The sequence below is a fragment of the Vanellus vanellus genome, assembly GCF_965231255.1.
Source record: "Vanellus vanellus genome assembly, chromosome: Z".
NCBI lineage: Eukaryota > Metazoa > Chordata > Aves > Charadriiformes > Charadriidae > Vanellus > Vanellus vanellus.
This window is the reverse complement of record NC_138908.1, coordinates 22,673,482-22,700,196: the sequence shown is the minus strand read 5'-3', so window position 1 is coordinate 22,700,196 and position 26,715 is coordinate 22,673,482. Positions and strand designations below refer to the sequence as shown.

Sequence of the window (26,715 nt, the reverse complement as noted above, 5' to 3'; positions counted from 1 at the left end):
GTGTAAAAATCTCCATGACAGAGGCTGGATTCCTTTCCTTCAGATTGCCAGGACCCCTGCTACTCAGTGACGGTCAAATGAATCTTGAAATTTTGTAATTTATGGCTCCCATATGGATACATGATAACAGCTTTCAAGGATTATCAGAAGCTGACACATTATGTAGAAATGAGTCTTGAAAAAAGCCCTGTAAAGTGTATTTCAAAGCAATGTTTATTAAAAAGTGTTCTTTGTCTGAAAAAAAGATACACAAAAAAAAGAACATCCATCAAACTTATATGTTTGAATTTGCACATGATGATGTCTCCTGTCTCAAACAATGTTTAGAAAGCAATAGTAAACAGTCAATATAACACAATCAACTCTTTTGATCACTAATGAGTACACACGTGAGCCCTCAAAGACATGAAAAGCATGGAAGCATATGCAGATCGTAATTCAAGCTTGACTGCAAGTATAATTCCTCAGCTCTCATTATGTTCATATTCTGTACAGTGTTTATATCACAGAAATACATTACAGTTGTGTTTCCTTGCCTCTTTAAAAAAGGATCTGTAGAACATCTTGAACAGTGCAGCCACAATGGCTTTCTTTTACAACCAAATAAAAAACAGTTGCATTCTAAAAGCTCATTATTATTATTTCCTCCCATTTTGTTTTTTGTTTATGTGGGAGAGCATCTCCATATGTTCTCTAACTATTAAAAAATCTTACAGAATCTGCAAGAGTCAGGGAAGGACAAGTACAAAAAACATTAATTCCCTATAGGTTTAAAAACACAGTACAGTAAAAAAGTCAGGCTTCATCAGCACGGAGTGAAATACACCAAGGCAGAAAATTCAAAGGTCTTCTGGACTCAACTTTTGAAACTAAAAATTATGAAAAGAAATATTAATTCCCTCACCAACTTTAAAAATGCATTAAGTAACTGTTGTACAACTAACAGGAATTGGAAAATAGGAAAAAAAAGAGTAGGGATTGAATTGTGTACGTTAACAAATTTGAATGTTCATCTATGACAATTTTTTGGCAGCAATTAATAATATTTCTCTGTGGGAAACATTTTTGAGACTGTAATATAGACCTTTCTCCGGTAAAGCTCAGGACCTATCTTTTACCCCTGATTAGTACAAACCATAATTATTAGGCTAGTTCATCTAAGAAACAATTTTTTAAAACCCAAGTTGCCAAAAATCTTGTCAGCAAACAGTGAAACTTTGTATAGCTGTCTGAGGGCAGAAGTAGTTTTCTGTTTTGCAGGAAAATACAACAGTGGCAGCATTGAAAAAACAGCCCACATAGGCAGTTATATGAGCTAGGGAACACACACCACTCTTAATCCAGTAAAAAAAGATATTAGGCACCATCTTGGTTTTGAACTGTTGTCTGATACAGGTCCTGAAAGAGATTCACGGGCTGCAAATCCAGTTGAGCCCCAGGGTTATGAAGATTAGACAGTAACGGAGAAATGGGCATGAAAACTACTGAGTTAATTATCTTGCAATGCAAAATTATATATAGAAGAAGGAAAAACAGAGGAAATGTTACCAAAATACCTCTATGACAAAATATGACTATAAAGCAGTAAAAGAGATGAGATGGAGAATAAACAGAGCTATGAAACAGATCTGTTATGCTGAGAAACCAAAAAGAAAAGCCAATGAGCATGAGATGATGGGATGGTGAGGAAGAAGTGCAGTCAAACTAAAAAGCAAGAAGAGCAGTCAATGTAAAAAGCAAGAAGGTAAGAAATTCACCTAGGCTGCAAAGCAAATAAGGAAAATTTGAATGCGTGGGATGACCAGACAAAAACATGCACAGAGTTACTAGAAGACAGAACAATATGCAAAACCCACCCCCCCAAAATAAATCAATAAATAAACCCCAAACACAAAACCAAACCAACACACATGCCCAGTTTTACTCTCTAGGAGATAGACTACTGAAAAAATAAAGACAGGTGTGACTGATCATTAAAGCCCTGCCATGGAAGAAGACTCAAGAGGAGATAGGCCAGGGGGATGTGCTCGTGAAGCTCAGGGAATAAAGCAGGGTTTTACTGATCACAGCTGTTGCAAAGAAGCTGACTTGATCTCAACACCAAGGGGACCTGAGGCTGGTCTTTGTTTGAGATAAACAGCTATCAACAGCTGAGTGAAGCAACTGGTGGTATGTTTCTCCCTGAGTTCATTAAAAGACTGTTAATGTCTCCCTGAGTTAACCAGGCCAACATAGGGGAGGTGTATACGTGGCTCAAAACAACATAAAGGCAATAAAAAAAATAAACAACTAAGAAAAGAATTTAAAAGACAGCAATGGGTTTGAGTTGGCTTCAACCCGCATATGTCTTCCCGGTAAGACCAGGGACACCCAGTGTTGTGATGGTGAGCATATTAGAGAGATGTTGGGGGTCACATTGGTATTGTGATTGAACTGTGTATTGCAATTGCTATATTCTGCTAGGCGTAACTTAATTTTGTATTGTGTTTTCAGTATGATTTGTATCACTCTGCTAAATCAGAAATCCCATGTAACATCAACAGTCTTCAAATAAGTAAATCTGACTAAAAACAACAGCCTCCACATGTGGAATATCTAAAAGAACCTGGTCAGAGAGAACTGGACTCTGACAACAGATCAGCTACATGAGGAGCCAGAACACAGATAAACAAACTCTCCAGGAAGATGTATGAAGTATATCTGACTGTAAAAAATATTCCTAACTTAATTTAGGACACATGCAAAGAAAGACAATTGGGATGACTAATGGAGGGCCTCTCACTGAAAAAGTCTTTTAAAAATGTCTAGGCTCATGTAGTCTAAACAAAAGGTTGAGGGGACACATCTCTAACTAAATACAATCAGAGGCTGAGGCTGCCTTCTGAAGCGTGGATGTAGGTCAGTTCCAGATCATGGGCCAGCAGTCATGTTTAGCTATTGTACTGCTGCTGTAGGGAGCTAGAGCACTGACAACATCCCCAGCTTTTTCCACAGTACCTTGCATTTGGGGATTTTTGACCACAGAAGCTGTGTCCTCTGGTCTCTTGCATCTGTTACAGTGGGAAAGGAAGCATTTTGTAGGTGTTAAAGATTTCTGATCTAATGCTGATTGATTACAGTGCTATCAAGGACTGTATTCAACAATACAGACAATCCCTTCCTACATTCCGTGTTCCTGTAGATGGCACAGCAAGGTTTGGTGTGTTTGCTTTTTTGCCTTTTTTTTTTTCCCTGGGTGGAAGGAGGGCAAAAAGAAAGGAGAATTTTTGTATTCTCTAAATCACAAGGCACTTCCAGCACTCAGATTCCCAACTAAGTGTAATGATTTTTAAAGCATCCAAGAAAAACACACGTTCCCACAGTATATTACATCTGAAAGACCAAAGACTAAGATTATTTCTCTCCTCGTTTTCAATAGTTCTACCTACCTATCTGTCTGGTCTTTACAGACAACAAAGAACTCACTGGATCTTCAGTTACAAGCTGAGCTCCGCAGGTCTTGTCCTTTCAACAAAGATCATTGTTTTGTGCAACTGGGATTTTTAGAAGCGGACGTTCTGCACACGTTCTAGTCTACATAACAACAACCAGACTGCATCAGTTACAACAGCACTCTAATATATGATGAAATTATGCAAAGTATATTCACAAAGCCCTTTAGGGGAAATCCTGATGCCAGTAATATTGGTAACAAAACCCCCAGACTTCATCTTTTGTTAAATTACACCAACAGGTGACATTTAAAAGTCATACCTACCTAAACTGTTATTGCTGCTAGTTGGCCAGGAAGCTATCCTATCCCTCAACTTTTTCTTTTTACAAGAGTCATCCGATTTCACAGAAAGCTCCACTTCCTCCTTCTTGATTTCTCGTACCAGTTCCATGCGGCACTGACTAAAATCCTGGTAGGAAATTTTTCCATTTTCATCTGCTCCCAGCTGGTGCATGATCTCCACGACAGACTCCTCCATATTCAGCTGGCGACACACCATCAGCAAGTCATTCCTAAGGATATTTTCAGAGGGAAAATGGGGGCAGGGGAAGGATGGAAGTGGAAGAAAGATTGGAGAAGCGGGAACAGAGAAGAAAAAAAACAACAATTTATTTGAAGAAAAGGAATACTAAGTCTGTCTAATCTGGAAATGCATTAATTCACAGACATTTAAAACCAATAAGCCAACTATTGTTTTTGTTAATCCAACAACAGAACTATGAGGTCGGCAAGAAATTACAACATAGAAAGACTATGGAAAAGAAGGGAACATTTTTGTTTAAGTGTTAACCTCCATTTTTATGCCATTAATAATACTTCTACTAGCAGAGGCAGACACAAGGGAGAGCTGAATCCTGCTGTTAATTTTCACAGTGTCTTCTGAAAAGGTGACGTAATAAGAATTTAAATAATTATTTTCCGACTTGGTCAATGGCTATTTAAATTTCCATTTTACTCAGGACAGTCAAGGAAATTTCTTTTGCCACTGAACACCAGTAAAGAGGAAAAACATACAAAAGAGAAAGAAAATAGCAGAAAAGATAAATACTATTTTGATGAACTGGCTTCAAGCCTGTGTCCAAACATTCTGACTACAAAACCCTCTTAAGAAGCTTGCTTTGTCCAATTGCTTAATGAAACTCACAAAAGGGGGAGGAAGGTAGCACTATGAAAAATATTCTGGTACCAGCTGTGAGTGGCCAAAAGACAGCTGCAACCAAATCAACATGGAAGATAGTTACAGCATATGACACATTTACAAATTTATACAGTGTGCTCTTAAGAGAGATGCAGGCAAATAACCTAAACATAATAACCAGGCAAAAAAAAAAAGTCAGCAACACTATGACCAATGCCATTTTCTATTTTATGTGAAGACAAGAACCTCAAGAACATACCTTAGGCTTAATTTGGGGTGTAACACTAGTCTCAGGAGAAAATATTCTGAGAGGTTTGTTCCCCACCACTCTGTCTTTTTTTTCTTTTTCAAAATTGAGGTAAGATTAAGTATTTTGAGAGAATTCTCAACAGTAGCAGTTAGTAAAAAAAAAAAATCATGAATCATAAGTTGATAACTAAACAAAGAAAGGTGAATAACCATTAACAAATCTACTCAGGGAACAGGAAGGAATGTTTTGGATATTAATTGGATCTGAATGTAAGTGGACTGTTAGCACACACCTGATATTCTCCAACAGTGGTGGATGTGCAATTCAGTGAAATTCCTCAGTCATTTGCTTCCTCAGAGACTAAATCAATCCCTCAGAAAAGGGAGGGTTTTTTTTGAAGGTATTGCCATACTTTTTTCAAAATGTAAACCACTAAAAAACTCAATGTTGTTCTTGGGAAAACACAACTCTGCAACTATAAACTCAGACCAAATAATCTTCCTGAGCATACAGAGAAAGCACCTCTGCTGCTTTCCAGATGCTCAGTTTTCATAAAGAGCACTAGACAAAGTTGATACTCAGGCATTTCTTATGCAGCTTACTCGGAAAGAGACAGTCACCAAAAAAAGGGAGAGCCAAAAGACCCTCTTTCATCCTCCTTTCTTCCTGTTCTTCTCCCACCTAGCTCTATCTCACTTCAGAGAGGAAGAGGCATGGGGAGAGAGAAGGAAACAAAACCTTGAAACAACTTCTCCAGCAACTGAAGTATGACAGATACAAATTCATCAAATGAGAACTAATCACATTCTAAATAAAACGTGGTTTACCCAATTCAATCTGATCTGACGCAACAGCTGCTCTACACTGTCAAAATCTTCTTGGTGCCTCGTTTTCTCTGATTTTAAAAGTTTTTTAAAAATTACCTTTACTTTGTCACTCTCACACCTCACTATTTCTTTCCTGCCATCCTTTTCTTAAACATTTTTTGAGTTGGATTGCATAATAATACCACATTAATTCATACCACAAATAGAATGAATATGTCATGGCTTCTTTTAAGTGTTGCTTATTTTTATGTTGTACCAAACCTTTCTATAGGAGGAAGGAAAAGGAAATGTGTAATAATATTAGTATTATGTAAATTACTAGCATATTTAGTAGTATTATTATTTCATTACTAATATCCGAACATCATTCAGAAGGTTTCTATGAAAACATGATGCCGTGAAAAATCCAAATTTCTTGCATGAACAGTTTCACTTAAGTAATTATCACAATCAAGGTCCATCTATTCTACAGAAAGAAGTTGTACGTTGGTTGGAGCTTTCTAAGTCTGTCCCACCCTGGAATTCCAGAGCTGCCTCAACAGACTTCTTGGCAGAGATGTTTACAGTAAAACTGGAGTATAATACTAATGATATTATGACCATGTCTCATAGCAAAAAATAAATAAATAAAATCAAATCTCCACTCATAACAAGAAATAACTTTATTATAAGAGAATTAAGTCACATTATGTAGGCGAAATATAAGTGATTGATACTTGCAGTTAGAATTTTGGTTAGAGTTTTGCTCTTAGCTTTGAATCTGGTCAATAAATAAATAGATAATCTTAGTATGGCTCTGTTCTCCATGTTTAATAATTAAGACAACAATATAAACCAATCTCACAAAGGTGTTGCAAAGAAAAATAAGGATGACAGAGCATTCTAAATTTTACAAGGGGAATCATAGATGCAATTAAGCTACATCTACATGTGCTCTCTTACAATAGATCAGGCATAGCAGCACAGATTGAGGGACTCCTCAGAGGAGTGCTGATTTTGAAGTAAGTATCACGAGAAGCCAGTGTAGAGTGATTCTGCCAAGGTCTTTCAGGACAAAGGTCTGTTGCCCAGCCTCAGAAGAGCCGTTGTGCCACACTGGGGTGGGAGGAGGCTGTGGCACTGGCTGCACACCTTACATAGCCTTGTCGGTGGCAACTGTAAGCCCACAAAGGACATCTCCAAATCTTCCCAACAGTCAAAAGGTGCTAAGCTTTCTCTCTTTTTCTGCATATACTAACTGAGTATCATTTGTTGCATCTGCAGCCTGAGGACATTGCCTGAAGCAACCTATCGAAGCATGAGAGAAGATGTAATGAATTAAAAAAAATAATACACTGGAGACTACTCAGTAACCGAGGACTACAAACGCTACTGAAAACAGACTTAATTTACTTGGAGTGCATCATGCAAGCTGAAATGACAGGAGTTTTCCTAGTCTCCATCTGCAAACATCATCAAAAGAATTTTTATTTTTAGGTAAAGAAGAATATTTTCATTTTAAATTCTGCGAACATTCCCATGTAGATCTGCAGGAGTTTCTCCATGTAAATATCTACATGTTGAGAAGCACAACTAATTGGAACTTCTAGTTGCTTTAAAAGAAAATGGTCTCAAAAACATTCCAAAATGTGATAAAAATAAAATACTTGGGAACATAAAATTCCACAATTAGTGATTATGATACCAGAGGGTTCTACTGCACGTATAGTCCTATTGCTTAATAACAAAACCAAAGAATCCTCTTTTTTTAATGAAAATAACTTTATTTATAAAATAATCCAGCCACCTATTTTGATTCAACTTTTAAAATCAAGATGACTATAAAAATCTTTCCTAAGACACCAGTTCAATACAGATGAAAGCTTATCTTTGGCAGAAAGATGTACACAATTCCAGTACATCTGCTCTTAAATCCAAATGTTCTCTATTCTATGGGAGTTAGCTGACATCTTTCTACTAACTACTACAAAATTTTGATCCATTTTTATGGTGACAGACACACAGGAGATGATTTGGAACTGGAAGACTCTATGTTAGAGAACCCACTCAACCCTTCTAAATGTATTTCAAATTGATTCTTACCTGTATTCAAAGGTAGGAATTTTTCAGACTCGAAAGGGTTGGGCATTTAAATATACTTGGATGCTCTGAAAGTACAAGCTAACATGTCAAATATGAACACCTGCCATCCAGTTACAGAATGTTTTATTAAACACTGCCTTAGGACAAATCAGTCTTGCTCACCTGAAGCTGATGAGCACTGGAAAAAAAAACCAACTAGAAGACACAGACTAGACCGAGTTTTCAAAAAACCACATGATTAGAGTAGATAAGAGTTACAGGACTAGTTAGGCTTATGAACACTGTAGTTTGTAACATTTAAAAATATTTAGAATGTTTTTAGTCTTGGTAAGGCTTAATTTCACTTTTTGTGCCTCGTCTTCTCTTAAGTAACTCTCCTATATTTTGCAAAAGGTACACAACTGGAAATCAGAATCTAGATGGTCAACTTTATTACTTCAACTGTTGTTAAAGTTTAGCTCTTCAGATAACAAAGAAACCAAAACATAAACCACAACAATATCAAAACTGTAATAGTTCATTTAAAAAAAATAAATCAACCTGGACTTTCCATAGTATCACTTTCTATTAACAGTCTCAATAGGCTATATCCTTAACATGTGAAAAACTCCACATAAAAATACATATTAACTGACATCAGCAAGAATACAGCTCCTAAATCAAGAAGATATTTTGGATTCAGCAACCTTGCCACATAATGTTAAAACCTTTCTCCAAAATACATAATCCAAAATATTTTTAGATTAAGGATCTTAACACTAGGAGAAAAAAAAAATTGCTTAAATAGAATCTTTTACTATAACCTTGAATTAATTTCACTTTCATTGGAAAAACATACAAAACCCCCCAAAAAAGTTCTACGTAACAGGTTTTAAGGACATGTTAGCTATCAGGTCAATGATACCTAAATTTTGAAAAGAGCCAGAAAGCAAGCTAAGGAAAATTAAGGAAAGTCCTGTCACCACAAGAAACTGTTCTTTTAACAGGAAAATATCAGGTTATTCTGTCACAATCTGTTCTAATTATTTAGCCATCCATCTAGCACACCAATCCCTCAAGAACTGTTACACAGTCCATCTTCTTAATTGCTAACACAGTTTAAAAACAGAGGATTTCTCTAACAATTAAAAACTGAGCCTAACTTACGACTTGATATAAATTTGAAACATTTAGATTTTCTCCCCCAAGAGAAATTAAATACAAAAAATACTGTCATACGTACTGGATGCTACAATAACATTGGGCAGTTAAACAATCAACCTTAAACAACAAGTAAATCAAGCGTACATGTGCCTACTTTAAAAATTACAACCTAAAAGTGTTTGGGGGTTGTTATTCTTTTTATTAGGGGGTTTTGGTTGGTTGGTTGGTTGTTTTGTGGGCTTTTTTATATAAATGGAAAATCGACTTAATTTTCATGAGTGAAACTTCTGTTAAGACACTAAAACAGGATCAGTAACATAGCCTTTATCTTTCCTAGAACAGCCATACTCCCTGCTGTAGTCACTTTTACCTTGTTCTGATTATTGCTTTAGTAAGCATGAAAAACTACCTAGGCAAGCATACATGCACGTTGCACAATACCTGTGAGGGGTTGGCTCTGACAGTGAACGGAACCAGTGGAGTAATTTTCCTGTTCTTTCTCCATCTTATGTTCTACCAAATTATAAAGGAAGTCTGGTAAGGATGGTTCCACAGTCACTATATAACACCAAATGCAACTGTATTTACTTAAAAAATATTTAAATCTTCAACTACTAAAAAGGTACAGTCATTTTGCCATTTGCTTGTGCAACTTGCAGCCTAGGTGCACGAATACCTTTGAAGAAGTAAAGTCAAAATTACAGATGCACCCGAGTTCCCTAGAGGCAAGTAGAGTAAATAAACAATGTAAGAAAACCTGTTCCATGCAGTTGTGTTGTGAGTCACTTCTAGACCAACAGTGTAGATAAACAGTGATCTATTTGAAACATTAATTTAAAAAGGGCTAACCTGGAAATGCCTGTCTAATGGAGCACTCCATAGCATCCCCAGGAAATGAAGCAATAAGAAATTGCTGGTATAAAATACATACTGGAATCACTGAAGTTAGATCACTTCTATCCCTGTTAGGAGTGTGTTTAACTTCGTTCCCTGGTGTAGTCACCAATCTCCAGAGCACCCGCTGCTGGACACTTACCTGACTGCTGTATTTCTGAGCCTCACACAGTGAGTGCCCCATCTGTTCTGACTCTGACAGCAAGTCAAGCCCCCGACTGCTGAAATCAGGGAATTACACCAGTTCCCCAGCTTTGACCTTTCTATGAGAAACCACAGGCAGGCAATCCCGGCAACGATCTTGGAATTGTTTTTTTTCCTCAAACAACGCACATTTGCTACTCATACTAAAAGAGAACTTTCCTAAAATACCTGATTTTGCTTCCCCATTAAGAAGCCCTTGCAAAAGAGAAGAGGAGAAATCTGGTCTGAATAAAGGCTGCCAAGGGACAGAAAATGCTAACGAAACTCCCACCCTCCAGCTGAGCATTCTCCAGACTTCTGTGTCTGGGCTTCAACTATATGGCCTCTGCAGGTTTCGGCAGGTGTCACTGCCTTCAAGAAGCTTGAAGACAAGCAAGGAAGACCAAGACTTCCACATACCTTAAGCACACTCTCCCCCAGGAATTTCATCATGTGAGATTTGATCTAGCAAAGACAACAGTATAAATTCATAAGGCATGTGCTGCATGCAGAATTCTAATGCTGCTCTTAAGACAGTGCATAAAAGCGGGATGCAACCAAAACAAAAACATACTTTTTGCCTCTATTTCTTTACCAGACTTTGATTTAAACCTTGGTCAAATAAAATCCTCCAAGAAGTATCTCACTTCTTTCTGCCAAAGATTTCCTGCAAGTCACTAATCTTTTCTGCCCTGCCAATCAGCTTCCCTCCAGATGAGAAGTAGCTTTCTACTCTGAAATTCTATCTTTCCAGTCATCTTTCCTACCCGTAATTCTTGCTGCCCAAAGCAGCCTGTCTCCAGCTTCCTTTGCTCTGTTTTCTACTTCTCCATACAAACAAGCAAGAATCTGGGATACAGTAGGTCAGCTTGCTGACTCCAAATGTGATGATCCCACTCTCCCACCTGTCACCCCACATTTTCCTCCACTAGGGCTGCCTCAGCAAGCAGTTAAATCAGCACAAAACTGATCATTATAAAGGGAATAGTTTTTGTTTACTTAGCTCTACACACCAGTTCACTACAGAGGAAGATAAACCAGCACTAGGCCAACAGCAGCACTATTCCCTTCAGAGGCAAACTAGCCTCTGGTTTACCTGTATCATTAGACAGCCTGCTCATTTCCTTCACTTTCCACAGCTCACTGTCCTAGCAGGACAGGCAATCACATCTTCACTTTTGTGACACAGGACCTATGGCAACTCTCTTACATCTGGAGACCTTCAACTGAGAAAGCAATTCCATCACCTTGACCAATACTCAAATTTCACACAAATTCATCCATCAACAAACCTTACAAAAAAGCTGTCTTCCAGCTCACTTGTTTTAATGGCCGTGAAAAACCCCTCAGATAAAAGCTCATCATCTTATTCTTACAACTTGAAGTAAGTACATATGTACAGCTGATAAATTATCACATCACACAAAGGCTACATGGACCAATACTTCATGTAAAGTTTTCGGAGGAAAGTTGAGAAAACAGCCAGCAACAACTGCAAAACAAAGTACAGGTAGGTTTCCACTGAACTCAATCTTCAGTCAGAACTTCCAGAAGGCTCACAGAATACCTTTTACTCAGAGTAGAATTCTATCAGAATTTTACATAGGGGAAGAAATGGCTAGATAACATGCCCTAAGAATTACATGAAGCAGGTTGTACCAAATGTTTATTTTAATAAAGTTATTAAAATACAATGCTTTTATTTTAAAAATCTGCACCACCAGGAGTAACTCACTATGATTCCAAAGCCATCTGATATAGTGTACAAAGAATGTACACTACAGAAGCTCTTTGTATTACACTATGATCTTTGGCAAACAAAGCACCTCCAAGTAATCACCCAAATATAGAGATCACTTTTGAAGGCTACCAGACTAGAAGACTATGTCCACTGCTCCATCCGTAAAACATGATTAAAACAATATCTTTACCTACATATGGTGTTGGAAGGAGAATTTATGTAGTTTGGCATTCCACGTAAGGCCTGATAGATGTTTTGACTTTACAAAACAGAAAAACAATTCAGGAAAGTTCGCTAGTAGATACAGCAGTCTAGTAGCGTAGGAAAGGAGACAATAATCCGCATTAGTTCTTACTCAGCATGTTTTTCTGATTAACTAATTTCCCGAACTTGCAATGGCCAGAAGAAATAAATTTCTGTCAACTGAACAAGCCTTACATTATTAAAATGTCACCCCACAGAAATACAGCACATAATGAGACCATGGAAAGGTCTGCAAAGGAAAATTATCCAACACTGTACCCAATGACAGGAAAAATTATTTCTTTGTCATTACTGATCAATGGGTGTCTAAGCTGTTTTTAAGTCTGCCACAACCTCCATTGATGATCTGTCCTAATGCTTCACTGTTCTCTCCTGCAAGTTTCCTCATTTAAGACTTCCCAGCTGCAGTTCAGAAAGGAAGTTAGCAGTCTGTTTTCTGCAATCATGGTGGATAAGAAAAATAGTCATTACATATTTAAAACTCATTATCAGATGCCCCACCTTCTTTTGAGTAAAAAACTCCAATTTCTGCATCTCTGATCATCTTCAGCGAGCTGCTCTTATCTCTCTCCAACTGATCCACCAACCTGAACAATGATGGCATGCAAAACTAGACACCATCTTAAAGCATACACTGAAAAGAGTAGAAAAGTTGAAAGCATAAGTCCTGTCTTACAATACCACGATTCTGTTAACTGAAGTTTAACGTGAGACCTACTATAAGTCTCAGACGATTTTCTCCACTTGCACATCCTGTATTTTTACCACCAGATGTGCTATTGTGTACTTATTTGTACTTTATCTAACTTGATTCTTTTTCAAGCTATATCTTGAGGTTGTCAACACCAATTTTTACTCCAATCTTGTCCCCCGGCATGTCTCCAATATTTCTTGGTGTCATCTCAAATTTAAGAAAGCTTACTCATTATCATGTCGTCTAGATCTGTAATAGTACTGATCTGGCCCAGGCCATCCTTCCAATTTCAATTTGATAGTCTTTTATTTGTAAAATGAATTATTGGTATATAATCTTCTCTAAGTATAGCTTGGGAAAAAAAAAAACAACAACAAAACAATAAACAAATCAAACCTTCTCTCTCTTATTGTCTCTGCCTTGCCTACAAGTGTCATAAAACAACATCAAAAGCCTTAATAAAGACAAGACAGAAGGCATCTATTGTTTCACTTCCACCACTTCTTACTAGGCTTGAGAAAGATCAAAAGGGTTTCACACAACTTTTTCTTAACAAATCCATATTCTCCCAGTTATAGGCTGTCTGCAGACTAATCCCCATCTCACCACACTTTTAAAGAAAAGAAGCATATTTTATCTTTCCTCATTTTCTGTTACTTCTATCTTTTAGATCATCTCAGGAAAAAACCCTGCAAAACACTTCTGAGGCTGTCTTTAAGAATCTTACATCAAGATTTTTGAGTACAACTAATTGAAACAAATCCAAGTACTCTCTAACTTCTTTCTTTCCACTTCCTTCCAAGGTATTTGTTTGAACTGCCTCACTGTATTTGATATTTTCAGTGTCCTAAACAAAAAAAAGTGAAAACAAGCTGCTCAGCATCAGCAGCTCACTGGCTCCCTCTCTTGGGTACTCTTTCCCTGGTTGTCCCGTTAATGCTTCCATACCCTGGGATAATATTTTGTTACACTTTAAACTCCTTGCTCATTTCATTTTATTCTGCCTTGCATGTTCCAATGTCTGCTCTGTCATGCCACAATTAAGTTGCAACCAAGCCCAGTTCCACTGTGCTGAGCAGCAGCAGGAAGAAGACAGGGTTAATAGTCAACCAGCCCCAAACCCCGTATGCTTTATTCGTAATTCAACCAGCTAAGCTTTTACTTCACAGCTCTGTCCTGGCTTGGCTACCTCTCGCAGGCACACAGCCTACACCACCACTCCTCCTTCTGGGAAAGCAGGGGGAAGGTTCCTTCGACAGTCAATACCTTCCACCACGGTGTGTGTGCGTCTCCCCCTCATTTCAGACTGCCAGTCTGTTGCAGGAATTTCCAGAACAGAAATGTGTGTTTTCTAGACAGCACAACAAATGCACATTCTACTCATCAGTAGATGAGTAAATGGTGTACTCCAGACATCTCCCTCAAATTGTTAACACAAACAGCATCTCACAACCTGCAAGAACAGTGTGTCCATTTTTGGCTAAGGCTGTCAACTCTGGAGAGGGGACTGTTGCTGGCAAACAAAGGTCCGTTTATCAACAGAGAAGCAAAGCTTGTCAATAGAATCTCTGCCACTCTATGCTTTCCTTTGTGCTGCTTACTAGTTTCAAATTTTGCTAAAACGCAGTATCAATTCAATCTACAGACTCTGACACATGGAAGGAACTACCAGGAGCTTAGTTTTCTTTCAGAGGCAGTCTGGTCTTTGTTACACAACTTACCCTTAAAAATTACATAAGGGAGTTCATTGAATAACTGCTCGTACTACATAAATACTGTTTTGTTCTATTAAATATAAGAAAGTACTGCTGCAGAAAACCTCTCAGAAGAAAGGAGACATTAAATATGCTGATTACAATTAACCATTACAGCTATGTTAACTAAAATACAAGATCATGCACTTGAACAGTCACTATGCTAGGATGAATTCTACAAATGTACTATTTATTCTAAAAGATGCATGTGAACGTTCACAGTAAAAAAAAGGTGGATTTGAAAAACCATGTATCCACAGCATAACTTATTTTCCAGATGCCCTCTGAAGCCTACCCTTTGGACGTCACACAATTAGGCACAACACTAGCCTTGTTAATCTCTTTCACTTACCAGCTGAGATATCAAGAGTGTAAATAAAACCTCTGCTGTAGTTTTATACTTCTTAAAACAATGGCATTTTTATGGTCATGAATTAACTTTTAGAGATGTTTCTTAGTTCAGAGTGTCTGGAGTGAACTGTGTTTGAAAATCAGGCAGACATAACCAGAGGGATCACAACTAAAACCCAAGCTCAAGTTCTTACCCTTGTCTTGTGCCAACCCTAAAAGTCATACAGTCATATAACAAGCCAGAACCATGAACTGACCACGCTGGAAAGAAATATGTCTTCCTGAGCTAGTTTTCAGCCAGGGCAGTTCTCTAACTGAACAAATTCTAGTGCAGAGTGAAACTTCAGGACCATGCACAGTGGAACAACTCATGGCAGTATAGGCTGACTTCAAAAAAAACATGAAACCTCCACTTACTTTTCCCAGTTAATTTCAGAAGGAGTGCAGGCACCTAGCTTAGGGCTGTATATTTGCAAGAAAGGCCAGGTGTCCAAGCATCTGTGAGGCTCCTTAACTTCCCATCAAAACATGCATGACCTGTTGCTTGAATCAATTTCAGACACTAACTACCCTACCCCACCAATGTAAGACAAAGAATTTTTTTTAATTGTTTTAGAATCCACCCACAGTGGCCAGCAAAATACTTGCATGTGGCATCCTCAAACTGGGCAAACAATGGGAGACAGAGAAATACAAGGAGTTAACCACCCACTGTGGAACTCTTCTTTCATCCAAGTGCCTCCCAAAACAGACAACCGATCCATTTATTTCAAACAATAGGTTTTGGCAAGCTAATCCTGAAAACATCTAGAATGTTGCTCCTTAAAAACATGAGCTAACTAAGGAGGATGCTAACTGCCTTGTCTGCCATAAGCAGAATATGCACTCACACATGAATGAGACAAATTCAAATATTTACTGTAGTCCCAGTCATACTGCTACAACAGCCACCAGTGGTTTCTATGTTACAAACCTAGGGCTATGGATTTGCCTGAAAGGCCAGGTACCAAAGCATCGTGTGAGGTCCCCTGCTTCCCATCACCCTTGGGAGGAGAGTAATAGAGAATATTAGTGAAGTTATAATCTTTCAGAATTGCCACCAAGAAACCCAAGAAATCCTGGGATTTTTTGCCTTGTGTTAACAACTACCTTTTTTCCCCCTCCGGGGCCACAAAAAGGAAATTACTGACTTTAATGAGAGGTTCAATTCTCTTACTACAATAATCCCAATAACATGGTATTAGCAACAACCTGATTAAAAATTAATAAAATTCAATAAAAATTAATAAAGACTTCAGTGCTTACAAGTTAACTGGACCGTAACTCTCAAAGGGATCAAAAAGTTTGACAATTGTATTCTCAAGTGACTGACTGTTTGCTCAGTTTTTCCATATTACAATCTACCTGGACACCAAGCTCCCAAGAAAAAGAATGCAATAACACCATGTAACAACAACCCTGAGATAGGTACTTTAGTCACTTTTCCCAGATTACTAATGCCAATGAGGAAAGAAAAATGCACTAACCTGTATAAAAAACACCAACTAACTTTACTAACTTTGAAACCTTAGTAGCTCCAGCTAAAATATTGCATTATACCCCTTCACGTGTATGATGTTTACATAAGGACTGGACAGCCAACTAATTAAAAATATGAAATGTTCAGAAAATTCAAGTTTGAATATATTCCTCTGTCTGTGTACTAGTTGTAACAAATATAGACTTTGAAATGCATAAGCCTTTAATGAATGTTGAGTCTTGGTACATTTTCTAGACACAATATTTAACGAAGGGATACTTTTTTCTTCACTGTAAACTAAGCACGCAGGGTGTCTCTGGCTTTTCATCTATATCCATCCGTCTTCCCTCATAACTTATTCCTTTTTTGGTTATGATGCTCTGAGAGGACCTGCGGAGGACAAAGTTAGACTGAAACACCACAAAATTCTATGCAACTGTGGAACAATTGACTAAGGCAAGTACCAAGAGAAACAGAGAAAACAGACTACAATCATGTAAAAAACAGCACAGTTCTTCCACTCACCATCTCATTTGGCATACAGCAAGTATTGTGCTGTATCCATATAAAGCACTCCTTCAGTTACACGGATCACAGACCCTGTGACAGCTTCCTAATGGAGATGTATGAAAAGCAAAATTAAGTCTAGCAACAGAACCTGGGAGCTGAAACTGTTTTCAAGACACACTCAAAAACCAGTGCAAGGACAAAGTTGGTTTTACCAAGGTTCAGGCATTTTTTTGCTGAATTCCTAAAACTGAGTTGCATGAAGCTTTCAGGTGGTCAGAGAAAGCAGAGAGCAAATAGTCCAGATCTCAAATGAGAATACAATCTTGTACTGGGGTCTAACAACTTTTTCCAACTCCATAGTAAGAACAGCCCAGCGATATGAAGAGCCAGACTGAACACAAGGTCTAAGAAAAGCCTTGTCCCCATCTTGGTGATATTTTGCAGACTGCTTCTAAAAGATGTTCCCTCATTAGACAGATGGATTGAGGCCAGACTTAGGAATGTACAGTACGGGGACCAAACTGCTTTGGAAATTTGAACCCCCAGTACTTGCAAAACCAGCAAAATAATATTACTTCTCACAGAAGCCTTCAAAGGCAGTTTTTTATTTCCACCTGTTCTGTTACAGAGTTGACCTTTTAAACCTTTTGCTTGTAGGGTATAGGGCTTTATCATTCCCTAGTCTGCTGACATCTGAGCGCTCACAGCAGCTTCTACTTACACATTTTGTTCCTGATGCTGCTTCCAACCCACACAGAATAGCCTGCAGGGCCTAAAAAGCATCAACATGCAGAATACTAACTCATGCCAAAATTAAGTTTTCAGAGATCCTGACTGAACATATTTGCATGGGCTCATAAATGATCATCTCATGGGTAACACTCATGTTTTATCACCACAGGGCTGCAGAACTGCATGTACAGTATGTAAAACTTTATGCCCTCAACAGCAAAAGAGGCTGATAAAATCTTTGACAAACCTGCCCGTGTATGTTTGTACATATACAGAGTTTAGTATCATTTTAGAGGCAATCACCAAGTTAGAACACTCTCCAGGAGGTGAATAGTGTATATATGAACCAAATCACAGAATCACAGAATGGTCAGGGTTGGAAGCAACCTCTGGAGATCATCTAGTCGAACGCCCCCGCCAGAGCGTGGTCACCTACAGCAGGTTGCACAGGACGGCATCCAGGCGGGTTTGGAATGTCTCCAGAGTGGGAGACTCCACAACCTCTCCGGGCAGCCTGTGCCAGTGCTCTGCCACCCTCAAAGTAAAGAAGTTCCTCCTCATGTTAAGATAGAACTTCCTATATTCAAGTTTGTGCCCATTACCTCTTGTCCTGTCACTGGGGACCACTGAAAAGATACTGTTCCCATCCCCCTGGCAACCTCCCTTTAAGTATTTGTAAGCATTAATAAGATCCCAACTCAATCTTTTCTCTAGACTAAAAAGAACCAAGTCCCTCAGTCTTTCCTCATAGGAGAGATGTTCCAATCCCCTAATCATCTTTGTAGCCCTTTGATGGACCCTCTCCAGCAGTCCCCTGTCTTTCTTGAACTGGGGAGCCCAGAACTGGACACAGTACTCCAGATGTGGCCTCACGAGGGCAGAGTAGAGGGGGAGGATGACTTCCCTCGACCTGCTGGCCACACTCTTCTTGATGCACCCCAGGATGCCATTTGCCTTCTTGGCCACCAGGGCACATTGCTGGCTCATGGTCATCTGGTTGTCCACCAGGATTCCCGGGTCCCTTTCCACAGAGCTGCTCTCCAGGAGGTCAGACCCCAACCTGTACTGATGCATGGGGTTATTCCTCCCCAGGTGCAGGACCCTACACTTGCCTTTGTTGAATTTCATAAGGTTTCTCTCCACCCAACTCTCCAGCCTGTCCAGATCACGCTGGATGGCAGCACAGACTTCCGGCGTGTCAGCTGCCCCTCCCAGTTTTGTGTCATCAGCAAACTTGCTAATGGTACACTCTATCCCTTCATCCAGGTCATTGATGAATATATTGAACAGGACTGGACCCAGTACTGACCCCTGAGGGACACCACTCGTTACTGACCTCCAACTAGACTCTGCACCACTAACCACAACCCTCTGAGCTCTATCTGTCAGCCAGTTCTCAATCCATCCTACTGTCCATTCATCTAACACTTCCTAAGCTTGCCTATGAGGATGATGTGGGAGAGAGTGCCGAAATTCTTGCCGAAGCCAAGGCAGACAACATCCACTGACCTCCTCTCATCCACCCATCCAGTCACCCCATCATAGAAGGCTATGATAGAATAGCCTAGAATAGCCTATGATAGCTAAATGACAGAAAGGTCCTTGTTCAGATCTTTTTACAAAGTTTATATATTGGGCTTATTTCAGAAGAGGCATCATTTTAAGATTACACTCCAAGTCCATGTTATTACACTCATACAAGTGCCTCTGCTCACCTTTCCCCAAATTGTCCCAAGACTACTTCTGAAAAGAAAACAATTTAATCACAGCAGAGCACAACCAGAAGTTAAAGAAAGAAAATATAGCGACAGGAACAGCCTCCTCATGTTTTTTTCCTATGTGTTTTCTTGTGGCTACCACTGTCAAAACAGCTTTGGTAAGTACTGCCTTTGAGAAAAAAAAGGTCTTTTTCTCTTGACAAGAGAGTTGTTTGCACTCTGCTTGACAACTCCCACCAACACTGGGAAATTATCAATTGCTAAACACAGAAATACACACCAGAAAGGAGGAGTCTGAGAACCTCATGGCTACGCAGTAGGTGTATTCTTTACATGGCTGAAGACCTTGACATATTGCAGTCATCTCTCTTGGGGAACAATGAATGTTTCACCTCAACATTAACACAGTGTGCCTCTGCACAAGGAAGAGTAGCTGAAGAGATAGGCTAGCACCAGGCCAAACCTCTGTCTTCTTTAATTCTAGTAAAAGTGTAACAGTTACTGAACTTGGAACTCAGTGTCTATCCATTCAGTTTGCACTAAATATCTACACAATTTTTTCATTTACCTATTTTATTTACAGGACCTTTCACAAGTTCACCACAATTTACCCCATGCCAGTAGCTTCTTAGTGTTCCCCCCAACAATGTGCAATGCAGTTCTGAGCTCATCATTTACTCATGTTCTATGACATTGAGATCACTACACCAATTTATACATGAATTTTAAAACATATGACACTTAGACAAGATCTCCGACAATGCTTTATATGAACCTGATTTGTGGTTTCGTATGGAGCTACAGCCTAATGTATACTGCATCCTCTTCGATACAGTAAGGAGAAAAATCAGATTACAGTCTTAGGAAACATCTATATTCACTCCAAACACTTTGCAATAATTACTTGTTTTTAAAGGGGAGAGTAAAAAAAGGAATAGCAAAAGACTGTTTTAGTAACTGCTCAATCTTTTCTCTTTAATATTATGAAAAGCTGGATGGCGCTGATATTTTTGACAATGTTTTCCCCAGGTTTCAGTTTGTACTATGGGGAGAGAAGAGGGGAAATTGTACTCACTTCACATTAACAGGGAACATAAAATGTCACTAGTCCCACTCCGCTTTAAAAGTAACTTTTATACTACTTTTTAAACACAAAAACAATGGACACTTTTGTCATTTCATATCTCTGTTTCATATTATGTTCTCTACTGACGACCCATCAAGTCAAACCTAACAGGACAAATTCTGTGCTATTATACTACAATCAATTAAAAGTTTTGCCCACATTCAGGCAATAAAGACTAAAATATCTCATGTTTTACATAAGCACTATACATTTAAAATAACTAAAGGATCATTTTTATTCCAAAATTCTCCAGTTATAAGACTACCCTCTACCCATTTATTTAAGAAGATGTCAAGGCAGTCAGTTTGCGTGCTTATGTTTCTCAGCAGTACTTACTTTACTTACAGAAAATTGAAAGAAAAAAAAAAATAAATCAAGAATCCTGTAAGTGTAATCAAGTAGTTCAACCAAGTTAATGAATTAATCTACATGAACACTAGTTTGCAACCTGGATTATACCAATAAATGCTTTCACAGTTTCTTCCATGGCTACAAAAACCCAGCTTATTTAATTATACACCAAAAATTGTAACTGGATGTCAGCCTGAATTACTAACCTGCTACGACAGAGCATATGTATTTTGAGTCTTATATACCCCAAATAACAACAGCACAACAGCCAAGGCAGTAACTTGGCTGGTCACAGACAACCCACATTGATTTTGTTCCCTTCATTTAATCGATCCTTTTGTGTTTCAACACCTGTCCCTTTAAACGTTAAGCAAAAAAGTTTAAGCACATTAGCAAAAGCAACCACCTAAAAAACAGTTTAATGGTAACGGCTGTGGTGGAGTAACAAAGAGCATAGAAGCATAAATCTCCTCCCCTAAAAACACGATGAATAGATATACACTTTGCCTTCTTGAAAAGTCTTCTTTTTCTTTTCTAATAGCAGGTGGCCACTAGATGCAGAAACACTGAGGGGGGTGCCAAAATACACTCAGCAAGAAAGCTAGGAACACCCTACTACTGCAGTCCATGAAGAAGGGTAAGTATCAGCTTGTCCTTGCAAGGCTTTGAGTTCCCAAAGCTATGCACCACTAAAACCACTCAGATAGCGGATCAAATCCAAAAAGTTTCTCTTAACTACTTCCATGAAGGGCTAGCGAAGGAGGCAGTCTTTCAGCATCTCCTTTTAATGGGCAGCATAAGCTCAATACAAAATCAGTAGGTTTATGTCTTTTTAAACATCTTACTCTATTTTTACCAGAGATTTCCTGTAAGAAATTGACCACAGTGTAAAAAATACCTTTGTACGCAGAAGAAAATATTTTCAACTCTACAAACAGAACTTCATTCCATTATTGTTAATATGACAAGTCTTCCTTTGAATTAAACACTAACTGTACCTTTATACCCTACAAATTACTTATCCACGCTCAAAAGTTAAAATCAGAAAACTAGCATGTTTGTAACTTTATAATGAAACCAACTTTTTCTTCACCCACTATCTCAATAGCTCATGGCTTCGTTTTTTAAGCAAAAGTACTTCCTGCTGATTCAAAGTTACCTTATTTAGACCTTGCAGTGGTAGAACAGAATAATCTGGAAACCCATTTAGTGACTTCTGTAGTAAAGATGAAATTTGTTATATGCTAAATGGAACTCCAGTACAATCCACATGTAATAAAGCTACGAGGCAATTAAGTTTGAAAAGAAGACATTAATCTAGACCGCCACCCATAAAAACCCAGCATCTCTTCACTTTCCTTACTGACATCAACCAAGGCCACATATGCTGACCTTAAAACAAACAAACCAAAAAAAACCCAAACAAAACAAAACGAACAAACAAAAAGAAATAAAAAAAAAGCGGCAGGTGTCCTCCCCAATGCACCAGCCTTCAGAAGCTGAATTTCTTTTTTAACTGTAACATCAGATTCTGAAGCTGTTCAAAGCAAACAGAATAAAAAGCAAAACAAATTAATGCAATTACTGCTTTTTCAGTTAACAGCTTTTTGTTAATAACAACACAATCCAGCTACAGCTGCAAAAACAAAGTTCTGCCGTAAATAGCGTTTAAGGTTGCCTTTTGCTCCCAGCAAGGCTGATCCAGCTGATCCTCAAGCGTTACGAATCCATACTTAATCATGGACTGCTTTGCAGTTGTGTGGGTTTTTTTTTCTGTAAAGTTACTTCTCATTGTTGAAGTATCAGAAGAACGCCAAGCACTTGCAAGATAACTAACTCACTAATGTTAATCCCAAAAGAAGCAAAAAGCCATTTCAGTACAAACCAACAAGTTAAAACTCTTGTGTTTTCTTAGTACTTTAGTCTAGATAGATGTTGTGAAATTTCAACGTGCATATGTCAAATGCAATGCTCAGAGACACAGGCTTAGCATTTCATACACCATCATTCAGCTGCTTCTGGGTTATAACCACCAACAGTACACACTTAATTATGCTTTATCATCTTGACATCATCCTAACTATTTAGAGCCTGAAAATTAATCAGTATCTCAGGTGAGAGCCTGAAAATTAATCAGTGTCTCAGGACATGCTCCTCCTCTCCATCTGTGCCTTTACTTCCCTGCTATTATTTGAAAAGGTTTACAGTTTGATGCACAACAAAGCATTTCCACAGCTGAGACACCATGTTACTTCATTAGGAATGCAAATAGCTCTTTTCCCCATGCAATATGAGCTAAATAAACATGCATACAAAATGCCTGCCTTTGCTGCAAGAATAAAGATCTTCTGTAACGGCTCTGGAGTTGGAAAGAAAGAAATCTTATAAACAAATTGCTGCATGTGTTACACAGACAAATGACTGACCAAGCTTCAGCCCTGCAAGCAGAAGAGAAGGCGTACTAATTTTGAAAGATATGACAACTTATGCAGAGTAACAGCTGCAAAACTGCAAATTGCAACCCGATTGCATTGAAAATGAGTAAGTTCTGAAAGAGAGGCTCAAACTAGTTAAAGTTCTAGTCCACATGGAAGCAGATGATTTTACAGTGGTGGCTTCTCTGTTTTCAGCTCTTTATACAGATGCCCAGGCATTTATTGCAATGTTCAACCTGCTGTAAAAGGCATAGTAACATGCAAAACTCAGCCTAACATCTCCACTGGGGCTATAAGGAAGGCAACAAAGAAATTGTTGACCTCAAGGATAAGCAAAGCAAAGTCCAAGAAAGCAGGGTAAGAAGGAACAGGAAAACCAAGGAACAGGCCTGCATGGGAAGAGGAAAAAAAAAAAAAAAAAAAAAAGCAGAAGCAAGACAAACAGTAAGCACAGAATGGCAAGATCAAGTTTAGTGTAAAAGCATATGTAACTTTTTTGCCTTTATTTTCATTTATTGCATTAGAAAAGATGCAATTACCTAAATACTACGACTGTAAACAGCAACAACAAAACCCTAGTTGCTATACTTTTAACAGGGACGCTGTGTGTCCATGAATCAGAAAGAGCTGTCTGTAAGCTTATGGTGATGCATACTACAAATATACCCAAAAACCACTGGGCAAGTCTGCTCCTGCACAAGCCATTGCCATAAAATAGATCATGAGGGAAATTGAAACACTACACAAAGCAAGGAACACATTTCATTTACAAGACTGATTACCCAGGCTAGCTAATGAAGTCAAGAAAAGTAAATGACTCTCTCATGTCAAAGATAATTTGTTAAATATTCATTCACTACTTTCTCACACATATGGAAATTTAAGGGAAGACAGTAATTTATAACACTACATTCTCTGATCAAGGCCATACCAGTTCTGCCTTGAAGGCACAACTCACTTCGAAGCAAAGTATTAGCAACCTTCAACAATGGACCCACCATCTCCTAAAGGACTTTCAACTGCTATCCTCTGGCCTTTATTTCCATCTCCTGCTGAAATCTCATGTCCCTCCTCAGATACGTCCTGGAGTTTTCAAAGCTTTCAACAGTGTAGTTCAAGTGACATTCAGAAACACGCATTTTGAAACACACAGAATACAAATCTGGAACAAAACTTAGGCAATGTGGAAAACTCAATCAAAAATGAGTGGCTTGTGTCATGGTAGCATGTCTCAACTGTCCGTATGAAGCACTAAAACATTAACATTCCCTCCATAAGGTCTTTAAATTATAAATATACAGAAGTCTATTGAGTTTATATTGCAGAACAGCATCACAGCCCAGATCAGCAAGTGTGCTCAGAGGCAACGTACACTTTAAGTGAACATCCTAAGTTTTCAGACATCAGAATCATTTCCATGAAGACAAATGGAAACAAATGGAAAAAGAAGCGATCTTAACAAACTGGCTGAAAAGCATACATTTTCGAAGTTTACATTTCAGAACCACAACTGTCAAAATAATCATTAGACTGGGGAAAAAAGAGTGTTCGGGGAGCTGTTTAGATAAGAAATATCATGACCCTTAAATTTTACTTTTAAAGTGACTGCCAGCTGTTACAGATTTTCAACAACTTTCTGGCTCCAAAGAGATGACAGTGGGGATTGAAGTTTACTTAGCCTTACTGCAGGGTCATATTCTTAGGTTTCAGGTTAGATGACAGACTTAGAAATTCCCTCACTCTGACTCAGCTCTCTAGAGACACTTACTAACTGCAACTAGCACAGGTTTCATTTTCAAAGTGCAAGTTCCCACCACCTCTAGCAAATCTCGCCTTTAGAAGTTCAGTATCTTTTAAATTACGGTGTGAGAGCAGAGGACGAGGTCCAGAAATATCCTTCCAACAAAACCCAGTCCTGACCAAAACTGACTGCCAGTACTTCCAGACACGCCAACATTTCACCACGGCTTATTTCCAGCTATCTACTGCAAAGGTACAAGCTCACCACCCACTTCCCCCTCAGAACCTATCAGCCAGGGTCGCAACCCCAAAACTAACTGGGGACACCCATCGAGGAATTGAAATGAGACTGTATAACGAGGCTATTGACAAAAACATATTAAACAATAAAAACAGGTGATCCGGGAGCTCAGTACAAACTTCCTCCTAGATTCCCTGCGACCAGCCTTGTTTGCTTACTTGCAAAAATCACCTGCCTACTGCGCTCAGGTGACAAAATCCACCCGGGTGAGAAGGCGCGACCTCCCAGACCCGCTGGAAGTGGGAGTCCCTCCCAGTGGCATTTGTCCGCCCTCCCCTCCCTTCCCTTTCCTTCCCTAAAACCTCTCCGTGCTGGGGCACGGCCACAGCCCCGCTCTCAAGCCCCTCGCTGCGGCAGCCAAGGGCCGCGCGAGAGGAGGTGGCGAGAAGGGCCGGGCGGTCGCCCGCCCCCCACGGGCCGGCGGGCTGACTGACTGACCGACCGGCCGGCCGGCCGCCGTCCCGCCGCCGCGCTCGCTGAGGTACCGGCCGTGGCCGGCTGGGGCTGGCCGCGCCGCGCCGCAGCGGGGCAGGGTCCGCCCCCCGGCCCTTACCGCGGCCGGAGCCCCACAGGCGGCTGCTCCATCGGCGGCGGGGAGGGTCCGGCCCGGCGGCGGGGGCTGCGCTCGGCGAACTACTCCAACTCGCCGGAAAGTTGGGACGCCGCTTCACAGGCGGCCAAGGAGGGGCGGGGGGGGGGGAACGACAAGACGGCTCCGTACCAGCGGCGCAAAGAACCTCCTCCCGCTGTCGCTACCTGCTGATGAAGCCATCTCCATCGCCGTCGCAGGTCTGGAAGAGGCGCCTCATCCTCTCCTCCTCGCCCGTGCTGGAGGTATCGCTGCTGCTACTCCCGGCGCTGCTCACCTCCGCTACGGCGGCTGCCGCCATCATGCGCCCAGCTCCGGAGGAGGGGAGGAGGCGAGGGCGAGGCTGCCTCAGGCGCCCGGGATTCCCGGTCCCGCCGTGCCTGCAAAGTGCGAGCGGCAGCACAATGCCGGGGCGGGGGCGGGGAGCCCCACCGCGCCGCCCCGGCCCCCCGTCCACCCTCCGCCCGGCGCGGCCCCGCCGAGCCCAGGCGCGGCCCCGCGGGGGCGGGCAGGGGGCCGGGGCCCTGCGGCCGGAGTGGTCCCGGCAGGAGCCGCTGAAGTCCCCGCCTTGGCCGGGACCCTCCGGGAGCCACAGGGCCACCGCTGAGTGCCTGGGCTTTGGAGCAGGGATAAGGTGGTGAAGGCTCCCCACGCCATCATCCTGCTTCCACCTTGGCCCATCTTCCCACTAGGCTCTCTCCCAGTGCCAGAGACCATGGTGGCACCATGAGCGAGCGGCCTAGCCAAATCAGGGCTAGCTGCCCTGGTCATCCGTGGTTATGCACCCCGCTGGAGTCCAGCTGCCCCACGCTGGGCTGACCTCACTCAGTCCCAGGGTCTGGGGGGTCGCTGGTTTCCCTTTCACAGGGCAGGCCCGGGT

The 26,715-nt window shown here is 40.2% G+C and overlaps 1 protein-coding gene across 1 annotated transcript in view; it reads right to left on the bottom strand.

Annotated features, from left to right (window-relative positions):
• Positions 1–26,139, bottom strand: part of MCC (MCC regulator of WNT signaling pathway) — a gene marked incomplete at its 5' end in the record, with an annotated part of 212,163 nt that extends 186,024 nt beyond the window's left edge. The window contains 2 exons of the mRNA XM_082498053.1: positions 3,758–4,005; positions 26,003–26,139. Of these exons, the coding sequence (XP_082354179.1) occupies positions 3,758–4,005; positions 26,003–26,139 (385 nt within the window). The remainder of the gene's footprint in view (positions 1–3,757; positions 4,006–26,002) is intronic.
• Positions 26,140–26,715: the final 576 nt, after the last annotated feature.